The sequence below is a fragment of the Sardina pilchardus genome, chromosome 16 (genome assembly GCF_963854185.1).
Source record: "Sardina pilchardus chromosome 16, fSarPil1.1, whole genome shotgun sequence".
NCBI classification, from domain to species: domain Eukaryota; kingdom Metazoa; phylum Chordata; class Actinopteri; order Clupeiformes; family Clupeidae; genus Sardina; species Sardina pilchardus.
The window spans coordinates 14,673,197-14,695,896 of NC_085009.1; the positions used below are offsets into that span (position 1 = coordinate 14,673,197).

The following is a 22,700-nucleotide window of genomic DNA, read 5'->3' on the forward strand; positions in this document are numbered from 1 at the left end:
CATCCTCAGCGTGGTGCATTGAAACTATTGTAAAACAACAACACTGCGAAGTCAGACTCCAAGCAAGATTGCAAGTGTTTGGTAGTTTGCATGTAGCAGCTAGACGATCAGCCTGGAATAAAGCGTCCTGCATATGACGGGAGGCGAGGTATGTGTTTTTTTATATTTGTATTATTGAATTTGGTGTGTGTGATCAATATATTCGAAATTAGCTAACTTGGTAGCAAGTCATTCAAACTGATGTCAGATTTAACGCTAGCTTACGTTTGCTAATTTGCACCGCCGACTTTCAAGAAGTTAACTGCACAGTAGTGGTTATTTTGTGTGCACTTGTATTATGGTGTGCGGATTGCAAGTCATACAACTGGTGCTAATATTTTACTGATTTTTATGCAACTGATTAAATGCTTAGATCGCAACTGAATCGCGAATCTTGAAAGAAATGAATAAGCATAACATTAGCTTGTTTTGGACCATGCTAGCGTGCTAATTTGCTTGAGCTAATTTTGCCTTAGGTGAATGAGCTTAGCCTTAGCCAGCGAGTCGAAGCATTTCCTGAGGCAAACAACTTTGAACGATTGATTCGTTAAATTTAACATCAGTTGAGGGACAACTCATTTACTTTAAATTCATTGTTCCATAACGTAGACAAATGCGTGTTGTATGATGAAATAAGTCCCTCGTAACTTTACGATTTATTTTGTTTGACTTTGGCTAACTAATTTGTTAATTAGCCAAAGTTAGCTTTTATATTCTGTTATCCAAAACTTTGATTAAACACGATAATCTAATCCAATGCATCTGAATCGATGTTTCATAGCAGTGGCTGAAGAACATCGAAAGACAAAAGTAACGTGAAAATGTTTGTTGTGATATGGCTAATGTGATTTAGCTTCTAGCTAATGTATCAAGTATGTTGTGGTCATTTGGGCCTACTTTGACGCTAAAACCACTTGATACATGCAACCTTATTTGAGTGAATAATTGACATTCAAGTCTAATAGGTCGCTTACGTTATTTTCAGAGTGGCGACGGTCAGACTGCCGACTAGTTACTTTTCTTCAGGAACACATGTTAAGGCCGTGTTGTGGATTTCTTAATCCACAGGCCGTGAATTGTATGACGCCAGCAGGGAGCACTACACACACTCACGGAGTTGTAGTAGGCCTACTCAGTGAAGTTACAGGATGCGCGATCAGTCAGATTATGCGGGCTAACTTCATCACTAAATTCACTAAACTCTTCTACTCTAATGCAATATTGTTTCAGAGATTGTGTGATTATTTGAAACAATTTGACATTGACGATGTAGACCGTTTTGATACTCTGTGTCCATGCAAATTAATGCCCTATGCCTTCAATTTAGTGGTTTATTATTAGTTGTTAATTCTCAACTAATAGTAAATACAACTTTATTTGTGTCAGAGGTAAGACGTATGAGATGTAAAAAAATAACCTTCAACCTCTAGCACCAGGGAGTACATCAGTGATGGGATGTGATTTTTTTATGCTGTGCCTGTCATGCAGCCTTACCATTCTTTCACCATGCTAACCAGTCTGTGTGTTTTTGGCAGTCACCTCTGTCCTCCCGTTGTCATCTCTGGTGCCAAAGCCTTGCTTCTGTGGGGAATGAAGGGAAGCAAAATGGATCAAGAAGACATGCCAGAGTTGCCCATGAGTCAGGGGACATTTGATGAGTTCTGGTCCTCAAACGTGGAGAATTTGGACAGCACGTAAGGCAAATTTTGACTAAAAAAGTGGAATGATCCTGGCTTGGGTTGATTACTCAAGGTGGAATAGACACAAAGGCTTTAACTCCTTAAACAGTGTATTTGTCCTTTTTTCTTTAAGAACCAGCAATTACATTTATTTAGAATATGTCAGGGTTTTCAGTGAATATGCTGTATATTCAGTGAATATAAAGTTTACTAAGCAACATCATATCAACATTATATGCAATAATTCTGCAAATTCTGTTTTTGCATATGGTATCTCGTTTAGTTGCCACCTGTAACTTTGCTACTTCTAACTGTGTCTAATCTTGCTGGAAAACAAAGGCAGCCACCTTTTCATGACACACTTGTGTGCTTTTTCTGCTTTACAGCATCCTGTATGATTTGCCACCAGCCTTTGGCAATCCAGCGATGGCATTTATGGATTTGGTAAGAAGCACACCGTCACACATAATTACTTGCTGATACTCAGTTATAGTTTGTATAATCCACCTGCGTGTTTATTTTATCAGTTTTCTTAGAATACAGTATATTGTCATTTTGATGATGCCCAAATGGAATCACACCAATCTGGCATGATTTGGGTTATGTCCACAGCCACACTAACGTACAAACCCAATCCAGACTAGCATTTTACCTCGTTGTCAGAAATTATCTCTGCCAATACAACACACCTAAAAATGGATACGACATGACACCACACACACACACACACACACACACACACACTTGCAGGTGCGAGTGGATAACATAATGCAGATAGTCGACTCTACAGTTGTTACCTAGTTGCAGTAAGTTCTTTGAATTAGGAACAGCAATCGCGTAAAGTGAGACCAGATATTCAAAGGTGAGATAGAACCAGCTATGATAATCATGATTCTACATAATCTTTTTTTTTTGTTTGTTTGTTTTACTTCATTAACAAAAAGTGTTTTTCTCGGTTTGCATATGGATGAGCGAGGCGACCCAAACAAAGATTGAAATTGTTCAGTTTACAAAATGTCCGTATCCGTGTGGATGAGACATGGCAAGTACTTGAATGTTGCTCTGCCATGTTGCTTACGCTGCTGTTCTTGACCCCCACCCCCCCACCAGGGCTCAGCTAGCTTTGTGGGGCTGGAACTCCCGCTGGACGGGTCCGTGCCCACCCCTTCCAGCTCCCCTGGCGTGGACTGCCTGCCCCCCACCGCCACCACGGTGCCCTCCACCACCGACTACCCCGGCGACCTGGGCTTCTGCGTCCGCTTCACCCAGTTCAGCACCGCAAAATCTGCCACCTCCACAGTAAGGACCACGCTTGTCTTATAACCATGCTGCGGATTTTTTTCTTCTCTGTTCAGAGCTATCTGCAGATACAGTAATTTCCCGCATATAAGCCGCATGGTGTATAAGCCGCAGGACAGTGTTTTATCCAAGTTAAAAGAAACAAAATCATATTAACACCATATTATCTGGCCCCCTTTATTAACCTCATAGCTGAACAAATTTTGCAAAATCAATGTATACGCTGAGGCTAATAGTCGGGAAATTACGGTATGCACACCTGTTGAAGGCTTGGCTAAGTAATCTGTGAATCTTGTGAATTTGCATCAATGGTCAGCAAAAATGGCAGATGATTAGAAAGTATCTGGCATAAAATGTTATTGTTATTTGCTTAAATTGCTATAAGTTATAAATGAATATGCAGGGTGACTAAGTTTTTTAACTTTCATTCTGAATTCTGAAATTAAGCTAGGATGAAGGAGGATGTTGAATAAAGGATAAAAAAAAAGAATTCTTGAATTTATCAAAGATATCAATACACCAATACACATTCAAAAGTTGTGCTTGGTCTGTGTAGTTGATCAAATGTAGTGTTTCCTTCAGCGCAGAATAATTTGGTGTAAGATTTAATGCAGACATAGATCTCAAACATTTGGCGATAAGATGGTTTTGTCAAAAACTAAGGATCAGTCTACCTGATTAGCAGTGATTTAGTAACTTGTTCCTCCAGAGGCAGTATTATCACGGAGCATAAACCAAACTCCATCAAACATACGCTCAAACATGGCTGACAGTCGTCAGTTACAAAGACTATGCAGGTTATGCTTCACTTGTTGCTCTCGGTTCCTTCATATGTGTATTTGTTAATGGAAATGATAGATGGAAGTGTTTTCTTTTTCTTTTTTTTCTTTCTTTTTTCAGTTTCATTTTTTTTTCAGATTTAGTTTATTACACCAGCACACTGAAATTCCATACATTGTTCTTAAAATGAAAGCACCTACGGGTGAAGGGTTCAGCCATATCTCGCCATGTGCAACCTTCCTTGTTTTATTACTTTAAGCCATGTGTTTGGTAAATCAGTGTAGATTTTGCCACCAGCCCAAATCTCCCAAGTCTGAATAAGGTAATGAATTGAGCCAAGTAGCCAAATTTCATCAGTAGTGATTAAAAGTTCAACGTTTACCTTCTAGTAATCACATGGGGGAAATATGGCACCCTTCCATTCTGATTCTCCGCGTACAATCGTCTTCTGAGTAGCACAGCTGCATGGTCGGGTCCATTGTCCTCGGCTCAGTAAAGGCTAGAAGATCGAAGGGAGTGATCCTGTATCTCAGGACCACCCAACAAAGAAATGGGTAGATGCCTTGGTTCTCAGTAATGGAGTGAATGAATGGCATTTTTGTGGAAGTGCTGTTTGGAGTTGTTGAAGGGTTAGATTTTTTTTTTTCTTTGGGGGTGGGGGGGTTGCTCTGTGGCGTCACCGTGGGTCCTGAATCGGCACCTCCCTCTTACCAACGTTGCTGGTTTGAATTTGGCGAATGGGGGCCCGTGATTCTGACATGACCGGGCATGTCCCTCCCCATGTGCTGACCTTATCTCGGGACCGAAAGGGTTAAAACCTCATCAAAAAGGGTTGCTTCCTGTCAAGGCGTCATGTTTAGTGTGCAGAATATTTCATCAGCATTTCCTTTTCAGATGGTTCATCATTTGGTTAGTAGAAATCTAGGCTTTTATTGAAGGGAGGCCATCAGACCTGCTGCTGATAACACAACATTTATCATTTGTCTTGTTTTATTGTCCATTATTTTATGTCTCAATTTTATTTATTTTCCTCAACAAACTTTCTTCTTTTTTTTGTATTAGCAGCAAAGTTAACAGTGAAGAGTACCTGTTGATTATTGATGATCAATTACACTGTTTTGTCTCCCCTTTCGGTTTTATTCTTGCTTTATATTCAGTGAAACCATTTTTTGGTGTACTCAGCCGTGATGTATCCTTTTCTCTCTCTCTCTCTCTCTCTCTCTCTCTCTCTCTCTCTCTCTCTTTCTCTTCTCTTCTCTTCTCTTCTCTTCTCTTCTCTTCTCTTCTCTTCTCTTCTCTTCTCTTCTCTTCTCTTCTCTTCTCTTCTCTTCTCTTCTCTTCTCTTCTCTTCTCTTCTCTTCTCTTCTCTTCTCTTCTCTTCTCTTCTCTTCTCTTCTCTTCCTCTCTCTCTCTCTGTACTGCAGTTCTCCCAGAAGCTGAACAAGCTCTTCTGCCAGCTGGCTAAGACCTGCCCGGTCGAGGTGCTGCTGGACGCGGGCGACCCTCCCGTGGGCTCCTACCTGCGGGCGACCGCCATCTACAAGAAGTCCGACCACGTGGCCGACGTGGTGCTGCGCTGCCCTCACCACCAGAACATTGCTGAGAATAACGAAGGTGTGTGTCAGTCAGTGTGTGTGTGTGTGTGTGTTTCATCAACAAAGGGAGTAAGATGTGATTGAAATGTATGTCAGGCACATAGGTTTGTGCCATTATCAAGTCCTTGGCTGTGTCTCAAACCACATACTTCCGTCAATACATTGCTACTGTAGTGTGCACTGTGCGCTTACTTGCATATTGCCCACTTTTCGATGGTTAGTATGGTTTTTGCACCATGTGTACTTAACTATATACTTAAACTAAGTATTTGAAGTGTGCAGGTAGGTGGTTTGAGACAGTCATTGTGTGTATTATTAGACCCAGATATCTTTTTTATCTTAGCTGGTGTCTGATTGCCCGGGAGACTCCGCCTCTCTCTGGGGTCGTGGTGTAATCCTGAAAACATTCAAAGTGAGACGCCTCTCTTCGGAGATCATACCATGTCCACTTGATGCCCTGTGGATCGCAGTGCCCTGAATTTGAGAGCCACGTGTGTGTGTTTTTTTTGCTCTGGGTAGGTGTGGCTCACCGCAGTCACCTGATCCGCATGGAGGGCACACAAAGGGCCCAGTATCTGGAGGACGCCAACACCAAGCGCCAGAGTGTCGTCGTGCCGTACGAACGGCCACAGGTACGCACAGCAAGCCGTCGCGTGATTTCTGCACGCGAGAAATGCTACAGTTCGTCGTGTGTGATTTCAAGAGCGTCCGTGTAGCTTTGTCATTTTCTCACCGTTCAGTTTTAGTTTTGTGCTGTATGAAAAGTCAAAAGTGCAGACTAGACAATATGGCTTTGTCCAGTCATACAACAATTTCACATTGGCATGTGTATGATTTTAAAATTATATGGAGAGTGTGGATGTGGGAATGAATCAAAGTGAGTTTAAATACATTATGTGGATATGTTTAAAAATATAATAAAATGTCCATGCTAGAGCTCTCCTTTAGTGTTCTAATGTGCCTTCGTGTTGGTTAGGAGATTTCTGTACTGTCACGATTTACATACCACATAATTGCAAACAACAGAACATCACATAGCAGACACAGGCACACATCCAGAAACAGCAGTCGCATGTGAGACTGACCAAAGTGCAAAACCACAGCGACGTCACACAGACGGCACACGGTTTGTGCTGCTAAAGGAGTTCTTTTGGAAGGGAGCCTAATAAAGGAGCAAAGTGACTCGAACCGGACGATATTATGGAGACATGGTGACATCCGATATGATGCACTATGATAAATAATACGATAACTCGTACTTACATCTTAGTAAAACACATCTTGATAGATACAGCCAGTAAAAAAAAAATGTTGCCCACAGATCTAGTAATAATTTTTAATGGGCATCAATTTGCATTATGGAAAACTTTTCATATTGCGCACAACTCTATGCAAAAACGTGAAAGGGTAAATATGGTCAGTACTTTGGAGATGAAGAGAATTAATTTGTGTTTATTAGACCTGAGCATGTAAATGGTGGTTGTTAAGTTGTGTGTGTGTGTGTGTGTGTGTGTGTGTGTGTGTGTGTGTCCACAGCTGGGCTCTGAGGCCACCACCATACTTCTGAATTTCATGTGCAATAGCAGCTGCATGGGTGGCATGAACCGCCGCCCTATCCTCACCATCCTGACCCTGGAGAGCCCAGAGTGAGTCACCCAGCCTCGTGTGTGTGTGTGTGTGTGTGTGTGTGTGTGTGCGTGTGCGGCGCGCATCAGGTTTCATCAGGTCCCTTTCTACAGGTGTATTAATCAAGCACCATGCAATCTACATACAAGGTGCTTGATGTTATACACCTATGGAAAGGGACCTGATGAAACCCATGCTGTCCCTACACTATGCATGTTTGTCTCTCTCAATCCCTTTACCTTGATCTCTCAAATGATCACAAGATCACAGTAAGTGACGGATGAATAAAAGTGCAACACTTCCCTTCCCAAACCCAGGGGTCAGGTCCTCGGGCGCCGGTGCTTTGAGGTGCGCGTGTGTGCCTGCCCGGGGCGCGACCGCAAGTCAGAAGAGGAGAACAGCAGCAAGAAGAACGGAGAAAAGATTCTCTCAGGGACCAAAAGAAGTAAGGAACAAGGAAACGAGAGGGAGAATAGTGGGAGCAGAAGTGGGAGATGTAAAAAGTGATTGTAGTTGTTTTCAGAAGTAATGGAATATGTGTGTCCTGGATTACGTTTTCTTTATTTTTATTTTTTAAAGGTAAATATGAATAACTATTTTAAATACAGTCATGATTTAAGAGGGTGGTATTCAGAATAATGATTGTTTATGAGTAAATGCCTTTGTCCCATAGTTAACCCTTTGTTAACCCGTAGAAATGCAGGCGTCTGAGCCGGAGAGGGAGGGGCAGGCCGTGCCCAAAGCTAGCTCCAGCAAGAAGCCCAAGACTGAAACCAACCCTGATGACGAGATCTTCACTCTTCAGGTGAGAAGAGTGCCCTGTGCTGCAATGTTGAAACCTTCTTTTTGCCTCACAGCTGAAAGTTCCAGAGAACCCTTTACCTTTTCCAGCATCCAGACACCTACTGTCGGCCATGTTCCGTGTGTTGGCCCTTCTCTTGTCCTCGTTCTGTTGTTTCTCTCCTTTTGCCTGTCCTCCTCATTTCCTCATCTGCTCTATCGCCGCAGGTTCGTGGGCGGAAGCGCTATGAGATGCTGAAAAGCATCAACGACGGCCTGGAGCTCAGTGACGCGGTTCCCCCGGCAGACCAGGAGAAGTACAGGCAGAAAGGGTAAGGCCTAGAGAGCTCTATGGGCTGTCCATGAAAGGTCCTCCATGAAGGGTCCCATAGCATTTGGGTGTATGTAGTTATGGTTATGGTTATGGGATTTGGCAGATTTTACACTTTTGTCCAAAGCGTCATACAAATAAAGGACAATACAATAATTAATTCAACAGTGAACGGTTTAAAAAGTTGGTCAGACTACATTAGGGCGATTAACAACAACAAGCTCAACAATCTTTTAGTGGAGTGCCCTTAAGAGTATAGTAGAGCATGCCTGTCATCGATTTCATGCAAAGCATTGGCACAAGGTTTGCATATACAAACATCAAAGCTTATCTATTTTTTTTACACAGAAAACACACACCAGTCTGTGCATAACTTCCTGTGCACTTATACAACTGCAATCCACATTTTGTTTGGAAAACAAGGATATGAATGAATGAATGTATTTATTTATTTATTTATCTATCTTTTATTTGAATTTGACACATTCAATTTGTCACACATTAACTGTCTGGTGCGTGCACTCCTAAATGTGCTCTTCCATGCTATAAATGGTAAAGAAAGTGGCTTGAACCATACACCGAATGGAGGAATAATCAAGTGAATAATTTCGTCACTTATTCAACTCAAACGTTTAAAGCCACATTAAAGAAGATTTACTCTCGGGGTCCGTCCCCCTACAGTTGGGAGGGCAATAATGAACTAAATATGCGTTTGAGGTTATGCCTTTAAGACGTTGCCCAATATTCATCTTTACAGAGAGAAAAAAAAAGTCTATTCCCTAACGGGAAATCTTGAACTATTTTTTGTGGTATGGTCATGCTAGACCTACAGAAGGCCTTTGATACCGTTGACCATGGCATTTTGGTACGCAAATTAAAAGCCATTGGATTTAATGACTTAGCAGTCAGATGGGTGAGGTCTTATTTGAAGGACAGGAAGCAGGTGGTAGATAGTGGGGGAACAATATCTGAACCACAAAGCATAGATTGTAGGGTCCCTCAAGGGAGTGTCTTAGGCCCACTTTTCTTCCTTCTATATATAAATGACCTTAAGTCTGTATGCTCATGTGAACTTTTTTTGTATGCAGATGATTCAGCATTATTGGTCTCACATAAAGATAAGAGCATAGTGGAGAGAACTCTCAGTGAAGAACTATTGAAAGTCAGCAGGTGGATGTCAGACAATAGGCTATCACTTCATTTAGTTAAAACTGAAGCCATACTGTTTGGATCAAAGATAAAACTGAAAAGATCCCCTGGTTTTAAAGTTTTAGTTGGAGGTCATGAGATTAGTGTTAAGGACTCTGTTAGTTACCTTGGTTGTGTGCTGGACTGCCATCTGTCTGGAGTGGGCCAAGCGCAAAAGGTACTTGCCAAGGTTAATCAGAGAGTACGCTTCTTGGCCAGAATCTCAAGTTTTCTGGACAAGAAAGCAATGCTAACCCTGGCAAGTGCTCTAATTCAGCCTTATTTTGACTATGCATGTTGCTCATGGTATATGGGTGTCTTAAAGCAACTGAAACACAGGCTTCAGACTGCTCAAAATAAGGTTTTAAGGATCATTTTGAACCTCCCCATGAGATCTCATCTTGACATTTCTCATTTTGAGTCTATTGGGTGGTTAAAAGTTGAGGACAGAGTATCTCAAATTCACCTGTGCATGGTACATAAAATTGTGCATGGGGCTGTCCCCAGGTATTTAATCAATTATTTTGAGAGAGTGAGAGATGTACATAGATACTCTACCAGGGGCAGCTCTACTGATTTTGTACCCCCTAGAGTTAAGAGTAATCTAGGTAAGGAGTCATTTTTGTATGTAGCCACAAGCTTGTGGAACAGGTTGCCGGGTGATCTAAAGCTGGTTAGAAGTGTAGCAGGTTTTAAGCAGGCTCTGAAAAAATGGTTCAGATGCCAATAGTATATTGTTTTTCTTATTTATTGTATTGCTGGATGATTGTATTTAATATATGTATGGATGTGATGATTGATGCTTGATCTGCTGCCATTTGCTCTGCCCCCTCCCCCCCTCCCCCTTAAGGGACCACAATGGAAATAAGCCCTTGGGCTTTATTGTGTTATCCTGACTTTGTTTGTTTTTGTTTTTATTAATGTATGGTGCAAAACCTGTATCATATTTTATAGCAAAAAAAATTGAGTCAAATAAAATCAATCAATCAATCAATGGAACTTCTGTTAGATGTTAATGTTTGATACTATAACGCAACTGGAATGTGTGTATGGCCTGTCCTGTCATATGATATGATACGTGTGCTCTCCTATGCCTAAACTGCCTCAGCTTACTGTCCCTACCTTCCCTCCATAGTGTGCCCAGAGCCAAACACGGTGACGCGGCGGTGGCCCCGAAGAGTGGCAAACGGCTGCTCATCAAGGAGGAGAAAAGCGACTCCGACTGAGAATCTGCACACAGTGGTGCACCTCCAATCCTGCAGGGACCATACACACACATACACACACTCAATCAATATCACACACACATACACACGCACACACAATGTGTCACACATACACACGCACACACAATACCGGTATGTCACACATACTCACACACACACACACACACACACGCACACGCACAATATGTCACACATACTCGCATCACACACACAACTATAGGTCTTCCCTGCCAGGTTTTCCCTAGAAAACACCAGAACACCAGTGTTACCGTCACAGGACCACTAGAGACCTGCCCTGTACTGGTCCCCAATTCCCACAACCCATCGGTGCTTCCATTAGTGGGTTCGCACTTTTTGTTCTCGGCATCATGAAATTCGTTTCGTCTCCATCTCTAACGTTTTTATATTTTTTATAATTATAGTCTAAAGGTTAGAGGTGAAGTTGTGTATTTTTGAATGTCTTTTTTTATGTTTTGTATTGAAAATGTTCGCAGATTCTTTGTATTTTCTTCTTTTGCTATATTTTCTCAGGCTTTATTTTGTTAAGAATTGTCATTTATTTCTTATGCATATACGTACGTACACACACACACACACACACACATACTGTACACACTTACACACACGCAAACTTTATCAGCGTTTTTTGTTGGGGTTTTTTCCCCCTCACTGCCAATTTCCAAACTGCCCTTGTTCACTTGTTTATCAGTCTCATAAAATGAGTGTTTTTTTTCCTCTTTTTTCTTGGAAAATGAAAATGAGAACCCTTTTTTAAAAAAAAGAAAATTAATGAGAAATTGGATAAACATAACAAATAAACATTCCTTAAACAATGGCTTTGCCCTCGTTTTAATAACACCAATGTGTATTTGTATCTAAGTACGTGTCGAATCCTGTGTGTGCAGCTATCAAATCTTGAAAATTAGTTAAAAAAGTAAGCACCATGAAATCAGATTAGATCATATAATCCAGTCTTTGATCTGGATCAGCCCTTCTCTTTGTGGTGTTCAGAATTTGGATTGGGATGCATTGTATGAAGACAATAAATATTATAATTATAATACAATAAATACAATAATAATAATCATCAGGATTAATTGATCAGAGCTGAACAGTGTATTCAGGCTAGACGTCAGGGACAAAACGTAATACTTCATAAAATTTTGATCAATTAAATACATTTCTATATGATCTAGTTTAAATGAAACACCTTGCCATAAAATACTCCCACAGATCCCTGACTTTACAACTTTCCCCCAATCTAATGTTATGAGAGAAGAAGACAAAAGATTCATTTTTAATCATTTAGGGAAGTGGATCCCAAATAATAACTTGTTTTGTTTTATATAGCTGTATACCAAGGCACCCAAAGTGCTTTTCAATGAAGAGGGAACTTCACTAACCACCACCAATATGTACTGTAGCACCCTCTTGAGTTTTATGCACGGCAGCCGAATGCTCACCATACACATCTTGAATGAATCCGCCACTTACACTGACCAGGGACCAGATCAAATGAGCTAGGTTGGGAATTTAGCCAGAGCACCATGTGCCATGGGATCTCTAATGGCGACGGTGGGGCAGGACCTTCAGTTTAACAGCTCCTCTCATCCGGAACATGGTGAGCCTCTCTCAACATCCCTCCTCGATCCTCGATGCTCGGTCCTCCAGACTCGTTCCCACTGATCTATAGCAGAGAGGGTTAAAGCGGATCTTTGTCTATAGCTAGCACTATGGGCTAGACTATCCCATTGTTGGTGCCCCATCATTCTTTATCTAGTATCAGTGAGGACGAGGGCCAAGGAAAGAAGGGAGGGTATATAAAACACGAATGAGAGGCACCCAGTGTGTCTCACAGCACAGTGTCCCCGTCGCTGCGCTGGGACATTGGAATCATTTTTGGCACTAGCTGCCCACCACTTTTTCAAGCAGCGCCTTCGTTTTCCCACACTCTCAGAAAAAAAGGTGCTAGAACCAAAATGGTTCTCTTACATGCTTCATATATGGCACACCAAGAATTCTCTCTCTCTCTTTTTTTTTGTAAGAGTGCAGGAGGTCTCCCATCCAAGTACTGACCAAACCCACACCTGCTTAGCCTCAGGAATTGAGCAGAGACTGGCTAAAGGTTGTCCAAAACATAAATTAACCTAAATCAAGCAAAGACATCCCTTTCCCCTGCAACATAGGCGGTCACTGGTCCTTTCTGAAGCATTTGTTTAGCGCTGTTTTCATTTGCCTTTCTACACCAATGAAATCCTCGAATTGGCTGTGTTAGGTGTGCTCTATGCAAATGCAGACCACTGATAACATGACCCAAAGCAAGCAGGATAAGTAGTTGTTTCTGACCATTGATTATGCACCTTCGCGTCTTATATGTAACCAGATAGGAGAAGCAGAATGTGGATTGTGTTTTTGGTGTGTCTACTGGGTAAGTGAGTTTCCCTGTTCATAGTTTTATCTCACTATTTGGATTAGCTACTGAAAGTGGGATGCTTGTTTTCTTTTTTTCTCTTTTTTTGTATGTGCTGAATTTTATGTTGTGTAGCTTCACTTTAACATTTAGTCAATGAAATCATGACATTGAAGCATTTGTTTTTGACATACAGTATGATTGCATGTAGTGTATGGTTACAATAATCATTAATCCAGTCAATCCAATTAATAATCCTATTATATATTCCTAAAATTTGAAATAAAGAGAGCCAATCTCTATCATGATATCAGAGAGGATAGTCGCAACTCTGGACTTTCAGACAAGAGCAAACAGGTTGCTTGATGACCAACCCTTTTTAAATTTGAGACTTTCTAACTTTCTGTAAGCCTAGATGAAAAGCTGCTGTGACATGATTGTTGAGTAATCCTGTTCTCGGTGTGCCATGCTAGGGTTGTAGCCTAATGTTAGCCTACTCAAGGGCTCTCATGTAAAGTTTATGCATCCTCCCTCGCTCCTCGGGCCTCGATCCTCACTGATCTACATAAAGAAAGATAAACGAAGGGATAGACTATCGTTGTAGCCGCCCCATCATTCTTTATGTAGATGAGTGAGGATCGAGGCCCGAGGAGCGAGGGAGGACGTATAAACTTTACATGAGAGGCACCTAAGGATAGAATTTAGCCAAGCTAATCATCAGCAGTTAAAGGATTTGCCATTTTGCCGCTTTGAATGTTCCAACTGACGATTTAACTGTCACTGTGAGGTGTGAGAGTTCCTCTTAAGGCAGCAAAGTGAGGTGTGTGTTGTTCATGTAAATCATCTTCCTGGAATTTCTTCCTGGAATATCTTAGAAACACTCATGCAAAATGTGTAATATGCCATGAAGTCCTATTTGCATGCATTGGACCATTTCCTCAAAGGACAGCACATTTGAAAAGATGAGTTTTATATCGATAGATGTTGTGCAACTTGGGTTGACAGTTTCTATTGCTGTTTTCTTTGGAAGAACATTTTTACATTTTTTAACTAGGCCTATATCTTAATGCCTTCAATTATCAAGGTCATTGTTTATCATTCTTTATCTAGATCAGTGAGGACAAGGATCAAGGAAGGAAGGGAGGGTGTATAAAAGACCAAATGAGAGGCACCCTATTTAACCTCTCTGTCTGGTCCTGTGCTGTGAGAGGGGAAGTGGCTACAGTAGAGTGCAAAAGCTGATGTGTGGTTCTTACTGATGTCCATAGCAAGACACCTGCAAATGACAGACACACAGACAGACGTTCCTGTAATTTATCGCTAGATAGATGGTGTCCAATGGTGCTTCATCATTTCTTTAGTACCAGGCTACACCTAAAAATGAATGATTATTTATTGTTTTCATTTTCTTTCAGTTTACATGGACACATCTTGCCTAACACGACTTTGAGTTGTCTAACCTTGCTTTTCGTCCCTACTAGTTTCTCTGGCCAGGGCAGAGCGTGAGTATTTCTTGCAGCCCAATGCCTCCACCTGGGAATCCGCTCGCCAGCACTGCAAGGTGTGCTACAGGGAGTTGGCCACTATCACGGTCGAAGACGCACACCACCTGCTGGAGAAAATGGACAACCGCAGCTCAGCTGCTGCCTGGTGGGTGGGTTTGCGGCGGCTGCTCAACGAAACCGTGGCGTCGATGTCCAACACCACAAACGGCACCCAGCGCCCGGAGTCCCAGTGGTTCGGTGGCACGCCTCCATGGGTCCAGTTCAATGGCACCAATGACACCGATGGCACCATTGACGTCAACTCCACGTGGTTCAGCTTCTTTGATAAGCTTCCGTGGTCCCGCTGGTCCAATGGTGATCCTGTGACCATCCAGAACTGGTATCCAGGTCGTCCTGTTCCAAAACCCAAACAGGAACCGATCAAGTGTGAGCCTAACACTGATTTCATTCCAACTACTTCTACACCCAGCTATTCCACGTATTCCACAACAGATGGGATGTCCACAGTGGATAGTACGCCTAATTCTACAGTGTATGGGAATTCCACAGTGGACAGCAATTCCACATTCGGAATGACAAATCAGACCTCCACGTGTCCTCAGCTGGACAAACTCCTTAAATGTATAGACGATCCAGAAGCAAAGGATGCTCTGGCCAGGTCTCTCACGACACCGAGTTTATATCAGACATCCTGGAATGCCACTAGTCCTCCGAATGTCACTATTCCTCTGAATGCCACTAGTCCTCCGAATGTCACTATTCCTTCAGATGTCACTATTCCTTCGGATGCCACTATTCCTTCGGATGCCACTATTCCTTCAGATGCCACTAGTCCTTCGGATGCCACTATTCCTTCAGATGCCACTAGTCCTTCGGATGCCACTAGTCCTTCGGACACCACCATGTCAGACATGTCAGACACCACCGTTACGACGCCCGATCCAAATGTGACAAACTCAAACACTAATAACAACACAAGACGTACTGAGACCATCACAACCGGGGCTCCGAGTACTAGTGCGGCAACCACTACTTCAGTTCCAAGCACTATTTCGACTAGTGTCGCTCCCCCTAGTACTATTCCACCTCCTACCATTGCCCCTTGTCCTGATTTAACAGACAGCCGTGAGGAAGACCTTAATACGTTTGTTGAGGATGCATGTTTGGTATTGCTGAGTTTTGGGTTGTGGTGGGAAAGGGCTTGTTCTGAAGTCTTACCTTACATTTGTTATGATGGTAAGTGCATTTATATTTGTCTTATATAAATGTGCAGTCCCATATCAATCTTCTTCTAATTGTAATGTTTCCGAAGCATGCAGTATGTAGTTTTGCTATGCCCCCCCCCCCCCCCCTCAAAAAAAAAAGAAAACATGTTTAGCATATTTATCTTGATGTGAGGATCAGATGATTGGCTCTCTGCCACAGACTTTTCCACTAATCTCTCTTGCTCATCTCTCTGTATGCAGATCGTTTCTATGGGAAGGTAAAGGTGCATAACATCACATACGACGGGGCGAAAGTGGAATGGGTGGAGGCACCTGGTGAAATCTCTGGCTACAGGGTGGAGGTGAAAAGTAAAAGTGCTAATTGGACTCAGGAACTGCTAACCACAGGACTGACCACAGAGTTGACTAACTTGACCTCTGGTACAAACTACACGGTCTATGTCTTTCCAATCAAATGTGACAGGGATCTTAATGCCCAAACACACCACTTCTACAGCCGTAAGTGGAAGTTCTTATTTGATTGACACTGATAGCTGTTAAGTTGTGAGCAACATGAGAGCTGTCAACACCTCGAGGAGTTAAAGAGAGTTCAAACTGTGATTGTAACCTGTACCAAAAGTGTATATTACCACCAACCAGTGTTGGGGAGTAACGCATTACATGTAATTGAGTTACGTAATTTAATTACAAAATAAATGTAACAGTAATATATTACAGTTACTGTAGAAAAATGTGTAATTCAATTACAGGTACTTTTGAAATTTTTCAAAATTACAATTTGAATTACATCTCAATATTGTCAGCTAAACCTGGCAAAGAATATTGTATGTAAAAAGAACTGTTTCCCTCCACAGCCATAGCTTGATACGGGACCTTCTGATATGCTCTATCATGTCTACAGTGCCATCAGCGTAGGCCTACATGCCTGCCTGTGAACGTGTTATGATTATCATTATATTATCCTCACAAAAAATGTGATGCTAATTCATGAATTGAATGCCCTTGCTGCCTTGTGCGCTTGTATAGAACTGCTCGGCAGCCTGTAGACCAAGGCCGAAATCTTCGCATGGATTTGGGGACTATATATATCATTAAAAAATCGGAAAAGTAATCAAAAAGTAATCAAAAGTAATTAGTTACGTTACTCAGACAAAGTAATTCAAATAATTACACTACTATTACAATTTAGACAGGGTAACTTGTAACTGTAACACATTACATTTCTAAAGTAACCTACCCAACACTGCCACCAACACACAGTATTTCTTGCCTAAATGGATTTTCTACTATATGTTGCCTTTGTGATGCTACATGCACAGCTGTGTAATGTGTACTAACGTGTTTGATTCTGTGTGTCTCTCTCAGAGCCAAACCAGATTCAGAACCTCAGAATTTCAGATATTCAAGTGAATTCTGTCAACTTAACTTGGAGTCCACCCGAAGGTGGAATCGACTTCTACCGGCTTTGTGTGTATGACGCATCCAAATCAGTTAACTGTACAAATGTCACCAGCAGCAACTACACTGTCGAACACCTTGTAGCAGGCGGGGAATATACTGTTGAAGTCAGTGCCGAGGTGAATGACGCGTCCATAGACGGTGTACGCTTTAATCAAAGTTTCTTCACTAGTAAGTGCAGCTTTCCTATTTTCTGCTTCTCTCAGAGTGACTAAGTCTCCGTCCAGGAAACAAGGCTGGACCTCCCTTTTAGAAGGGTAGAATGAATCAGCAGATAAATGGGAATGAGCATAAAGAACAGGGATTTATATGACCTTGTGTGTTGTCCGCTAACATGACTGGTCACGCTCACCTCAGAGGATACCACATAGGCACATGGAAATAGTCAAGATGGTGCTGGCTATCTTTGAGACTTATTGTGGACACTAATGATAGTCACTGTCTCTGAGTGATATGAACGTGTTTTGCAACATTTTTTTTTCCACATAGAACCAAGCATAGTGAAGCAACTACAAAATCAGGAGCCTGAAGTCAATACCTTCACAGTGGTTTGGGAACATCCAGAGGGAAATGTCGATAACTACCGTGTCCTTGTAAACAATGAATCTGTCATCTTCTATAATGAGACTACCTCCCATTTAAATTACACTGCCAGAAAACTTGTGCCTGGCAGTGCGTTCAGTATTACTGTGTGGGCACGAGTCAACAAATCCTTGGAGGGAGACCCTGTCACCATTCAAAGCTACACAAGTAAGGCACTTTTCAGTGAATGAAAAATCAAGATGAAGAATTAATGAATTCTTCACAGTCAATCTTTCTCTCTCTCTCTTCTCTCTGTGTAACTAACAATGTCCTCAGTTAACCACTCTAAACCTCTTCAAGTCTGATAGCGAACGCTGGATTGGATGATCACAATATATCTCAATCGCAATATGAACCAACTCAATTACCTAATCGCAAAAGCTACTAATAATCATGCACGTTAATTTCGTCACATTTAGATAGATAGATAGATAGATACTTTATTGATCCCCAAGGGGAAATTCATTTATTACTTTTATATTCATGCCATTCTCCTTGACTGTGCCACACGTTTAAGTGTAAACCCCTTCAAGGCTGATAGCCAGTGCTGGCTTGGATGCACTGATGATCTGAGCCAGATCAGTGCCACATCAGGGCCAGAATAAGCTGCTATCAGATTTACCCAGTAACTTACCTTATGATTGTAGAAAGCATGGGGCGCTGTGTAAGCTCAAGTGAAGCAAGCAACCATATAAGAATGGAAGAGATTTAACCAGAGAGGATTAAAGCAATAGTGATGAAGGGTCTTACCAAAGATTTAACCAAAGATCCGTCATTACTGACAAGATAGAGAGACATAATGCATCTATTGAGGCAAAATTCAAACAGTTCCTGTCTGCTTAAAGAGGTGTGTCGCAAAGATGACATAGAGGGATATCGATCTCTGTCAGATTGGCAAGCAGTTCAGTTCAAATGTAACGTCACATTCTAGGTCTGTATATTATTCTGTATGTCCAATATTCTGTCTCCTGTGATCTGGTACCTAATAGTGTGCACAAATTGGCTCTAATTTGGATTTACCAAATCATTTTAATTTTAGCCCCATATCTTTGTAGTGGAATTAAGGGATGATGTCTGAATGAATAAAGCCATGCTGCTTTTCGTAGTCATTGAATTTGCCCTGCTGATTGAGGCATGAAATTATGGGAACCTTTTTAAAAATGTGTGTGTCTCTCTTTCTTTCCCCATATATTTGTAGAGCCCAGCACAGTTGTTAACCTGGTAACGGAAACAACCGCAACTACCATGACTGTTAAATGGACAAACCCAACAAAAGGAGGCTATAAGAATTTTGATTTGACACTGTACGATCCTAATAACAAAATGGTTAAACGGGCAAGTACACCTAATTCTACCTTTCTATTTGATGAACTGAAGGCAGGGGCCAAATACAAGGTAGAAGTCATAGTGCTTGGAGTTGGAAACTTAACAAGCAAAATTCAACGCAACATCACCTATACCCGTAAGTGTAATGCCATATGCAGTGCATATCTTGATATTTACTGGAATATCTTTCTTGCACATCTTAAACATTTTTGCTTGTTTTTTTCTTTGCAACAATTTCAAAATGTTTTTTTTTCAGACTGAATTCATTTGTACAACCAATACCAAAATATTCACATTGAAGAGTATATTTTGCATTGCTGTGACTAGCTGTTGTGTTCTCTATTGCAGTGCCAGAAGAACCAAGGAATCTCAAGAGTTTCCCAAGCAATACGTTCATCAAACTGCAATGGGATGTTCCGAAGAATTCTGAAGCTGTGACAATAGAATACGATGTGGTCTGCAAGTCCAAGTTTTGGAACACTGTTAAGGAAGACCGAGTTAATGTCACCCATTACTTAATGGGTGGATTAAGGCGTGGAACAACATATTACTGTGGAGTTAGTGTTTTTGCTGGAAACCAGAACAGTAAAGAGATAAACGTAACAGCCAAGACAAGTAATTGGTTTTGTGGTTATTTGCACAACAATCACAAATACGTAGGGCTACACAATTATTTAAAGTTTATATTTTATTATTTAACACAATATTTGGCTGTCTTTGGATTTTGCATAACCTCCTTTTATTCTGCTTTATATACCCGATACTTGTTTACTTTCTTTTCTTACTTTCAGTCCCAGATAAGAGAAACATCACTCTCACGATGCTGTGCAGTTCCAGTGAGCCTCTGGGTTGTACAGAGACAGACCAGAAGGGCCTTTTAAAGAAGGTGAGTGGCATGAGCGAACCGGAGGCACAGCTTGTTGCTGTTCTAGTTTTAGACATGCAAAAACATTGCGAACAGATATGAACAGACACAAGAGATGACTCTATTGTAAATAATATAAAAAGAAGTGCTGGGGTGAAGCAACAACAAACTGATCAATACTATGTGATTTTGTTCTTACAGCTGTCCGATAAATTCAGGGAAACGCTGGATGGAGTTTTCTTTGAGCTTGATTGGAAAAAATTAACTTGAATGTATTGGGCTTCTACAGTATGATTGGATATTACAGAAATGATGCACACACATAACAAAAGATTTATGATCTCTTTAACGTTTTGCCTTCATCTACACATTAATTCAGCGACTGTATGACATTGATTGTAGGCCTACACAGACAACCCATTTTCCTCATGTATCTCATTTTTACATTGCTAACCTTCATGGATGTAAATAGACTATATGGCCATGTTATTTCTATATTGCTATTTCATATATTACCTTTGATACTCTCCTTCAGTGGCAGCAATGCATTTTAGCATTTTATGTTTTTGCATGTACAGGCCTATCTCACCATGGAGAGTAGGCTTGGCTATACCAGTAGAAATATTTGAAGTATAAATGTTTCATATTTGTGAAGGGGGTATTGTGTAGAATCTGGCAGATTAGTCAGACCACGTTTCAGATGGTTTAGTCAACATTTATGTCTATTGTAAACTCTTTATTCTAATATTTTGAGATAGTCCCTACTGGATTTTTTATTTCCATGAGCTGTGAAATGTAATCAAGATTTAAAAAAAAAATAAAAAAAAACCTTTATGTGTTAATGAATCTAAAATATGAAAGTTTCTGCATCAAATTGAATGAGCCTGTTTTTTGTTTTTGTTTTTTTTAAACATACAAATTACAACTTAAGAGTCGCAATGGTACCATGTGAAGAAAAACTCAACATACAAATATTGAACATGTACACGACTTAGACACCAGGGGAAGGCTACAACAAGACATCACAATGCATATCAATCCAAAAAGTGCAGACCTGTACAGTTCTTACTACTTTAGGGTTATGAAAGAATTTAACCTGATTCATGTACTGTATAAGCTTGTCCTTATAAAACAGGGCTTACCTGTAAACTTACATTTATGAATGTGAAATTTAGCTAAGAGCATAAATACATTTTTTACTGTATGTATGTGTGTGTGTTCTTTGGTTTAAACGTCAGACACGCCAAACAGTATCTTTCCAAAACAATGCAAAGTTTTCACCAATAATTTATTAAATATAAACATAAAAATGTGTGCCAGTCAGGTGTGCCAAGACATACATATGTGCAGAGCTTTTCAGATGAGTGTGACAAAGGCTACAGTTCATATAAATATCTCATTTGTATCTCTTTACAATATAAGACTTAGATGGGTAAATTGTATGTATTAGTTTAAATGAGACACTTCCTTAACCTTATCAGTTCAGTAGTCATTAGGAAGAACCCAAACCCTCCTTCATCCCAGCCTATCCACACATTTATTACAACACGATGCTGCAGACAGAACAACAGCCACATTTCTCGAGTAGAGCGCTCATAGTCTTCTGACACCGAGTTCATTGGATAAACATGCTCAGCCCACTGCATTGTGTGTTGGAGAGAGCAAGATCATTTGTTCACATACTAACTCTTGGTTGAGCTCTAAATAACACACCAGATGAAATGGCTCCAAATACTTTAGCAAAGTCACCTGGCCTTATGACATTGTATTCAGAAAGGAATGTAATCATAAGAGAAGGCCATCCCTATTGAATAATTGACCTACCCAAATAATGTTGTTGTTGAACCACTGTTCTAAGAAAAGGAGATTAACACTTGAAAGGTTATCCTTATTGTTCCAAGTATTATTATTTGTGAGGAGAGAACTTATGTTTGTAGATGAGGCACCATGAGAGGATCGGCCTGACGATGAAATTAATACATTTTGACAGGAATTTTATCGATATCAAAATTACACATAAAGGGAAAGTTTAAGCCACCCAGTTTTTATACGATATGGAAAGGTATGATATTCCAGATATAAGTTGGACTGTGTGGAAAAACTTTCTCAACCATTTAAGTTTAGTAATGTAGGCTAAGTGCTATAGAGTAGTAGGCTACAATCTACCAGTACCACCATTATCTTTATGTTATAAGTAGTTTTTTTAAGTGATGGGATCGTGTTTTCCAGACAAAGTTGAGGATTATTTCTCGATTTCTGCAAGAAACTTGCGCAGCGCAAGTGCTGCATAAGTCAGTCTAGATAATAAACCCTCTGCCTTATTAGAATTCTATCTCTTATTGACTTCATCTTCAGAGCCTGTATAGCCTAATGTTTTACTTTCTTCTTCTTTTTGTTTCTTTTTCTATAAGATGATTCAAATGTGGTTACATTTTTCTTTGCTGGTCTTTAGTGAATATTCCTAGGTATCAGACTGCATCTTTTATACAGAATTATTAACACTCCTAAATGGCCCACTCACATGTGTAAAAAAAAGTTAAAAAAAAAAAAAAAGTAAAAAGTAAAAAAAAAAGGATGAACTCTTTGGGATGACAGGTTCTGTGTCGCCACACCGCAGTGCCTTCTGGTAGATTCGCCATATTGGAAACTAGCTATTTTGATAGCAGCGCCCGTCTAGCTTTTACTGTCTATGGTCTAGCCATTCTCTATTTGGTAGTCTGAAGCATAGACCTAAAAGAAATGGACAAACAGACTCCGTTGTTCTCAATGGAAGGGGGCTGAAACA

General features: G+C 40.7%; 2 protein-coding genes across 2 annotated transcripts; both read left to right on the forward strand.

Annotated features, from left to right (window-relative positions):
- LOC134059443 (cellular tumor antigen p53-like) lies at nt 1-11,376 on the forward strand. Its single transcript, XM_062515842.1, has 11 exons — nt 1-148; nt 1,575-1,733; nt 2,105-2,162; nt 2,829-3,017; nt 5,222-5,411; nt 5,912-6,024; nt 6,929-7,038; nt 7,336-7,463; nt 7,714-7,823; nt 8,027-8,130; nt 10,453-11,376. The coding sequence occupies exons 2-11, from the start codon at nt 1,630-1,632 to the stop codon at nt 10,541-10,543; spliced, it is 1,197 nt and encodes a 398-aa protein (XP_062371826.1). The 5' UTR covers nt 1-148; nt 1,575-1,629; the 3' UTR covers nt 10,544-11,376.
- Nucleotides 11,377-12,876: 1,500 nt separating this feature from the next.
- LOC134059446 (uncharacterized) lies at nt 12,877-21,119 on the forward strand. The gene is made up of 9 exons (XM_062515846.1): nt 12,877-12,971; nt 14,435-15,694; nt 15,925-16,182; nt 17,050-17,313; nt 17,632-17,892; nt 18,923-19,186; nt 19,399-19,665; nt 19,842-19,936; nt 20,117-21,119. Exons 1-9 carry the CDS (start codon nt 12,941-12,943, stop codon nt 20,183-20,185), a joined length of 2,769 nt encoding a protein of 922 aa, XP_062371830.1. The 5' UTR covers nt 12,877-12,940; the 3' UTR covers nt 20,186-21,119.
- Nucleotides 21,120-22,700: the final 1,581 nt, after the last annotated feature.

Excerpts from the sequence above, each read along its gene's own strand:
- LOC134059443 (XM_062515842.1), top strand. The coding sequence starts at position 1,630 with ATGAAGGGAAGCAAAATGGATCAAGAAGACATGCCAGAGTTGCCCATG. Across the intron at positions 5,412-5,911 it reads CATTGCTGAGAATAACGAAG|GTGTGGCTCACCGCAGTCAC; the intron begins GTGTGTGTCAGT and ends TGCTCTGGGTAG. Across the intron at positions 7,039-7,335 it reads CTGACCCTGGAGAGCCCAGA|GGGTCAGGTCCTCGGGCGCC; the intron begins GTGAGTCACCCA and ends TCCCAAACCCAG.
- LOC134059446 (XM_062515846.1), top strand. The coding sequence starts at position 12,941 with ATGTGGATTGTGTTTTTGGTGTGTCTACTGG. Across the intron at positions 17,314-17,631 it reads TAATCAAAGTTTCTTCACTA|AACCAAGCATAGTGAAGCAA; the intron begins GTAAGTGCAGCT and ends TTTTCCACATAG. Across the intron at positions 17,893-18,922 it reads CACCATTCAAAGCTACACAA|AGCCCAGCACAGTTGTTAAC; the intron begins GTAAGGCACTTT and ends ATATATTTGTAG.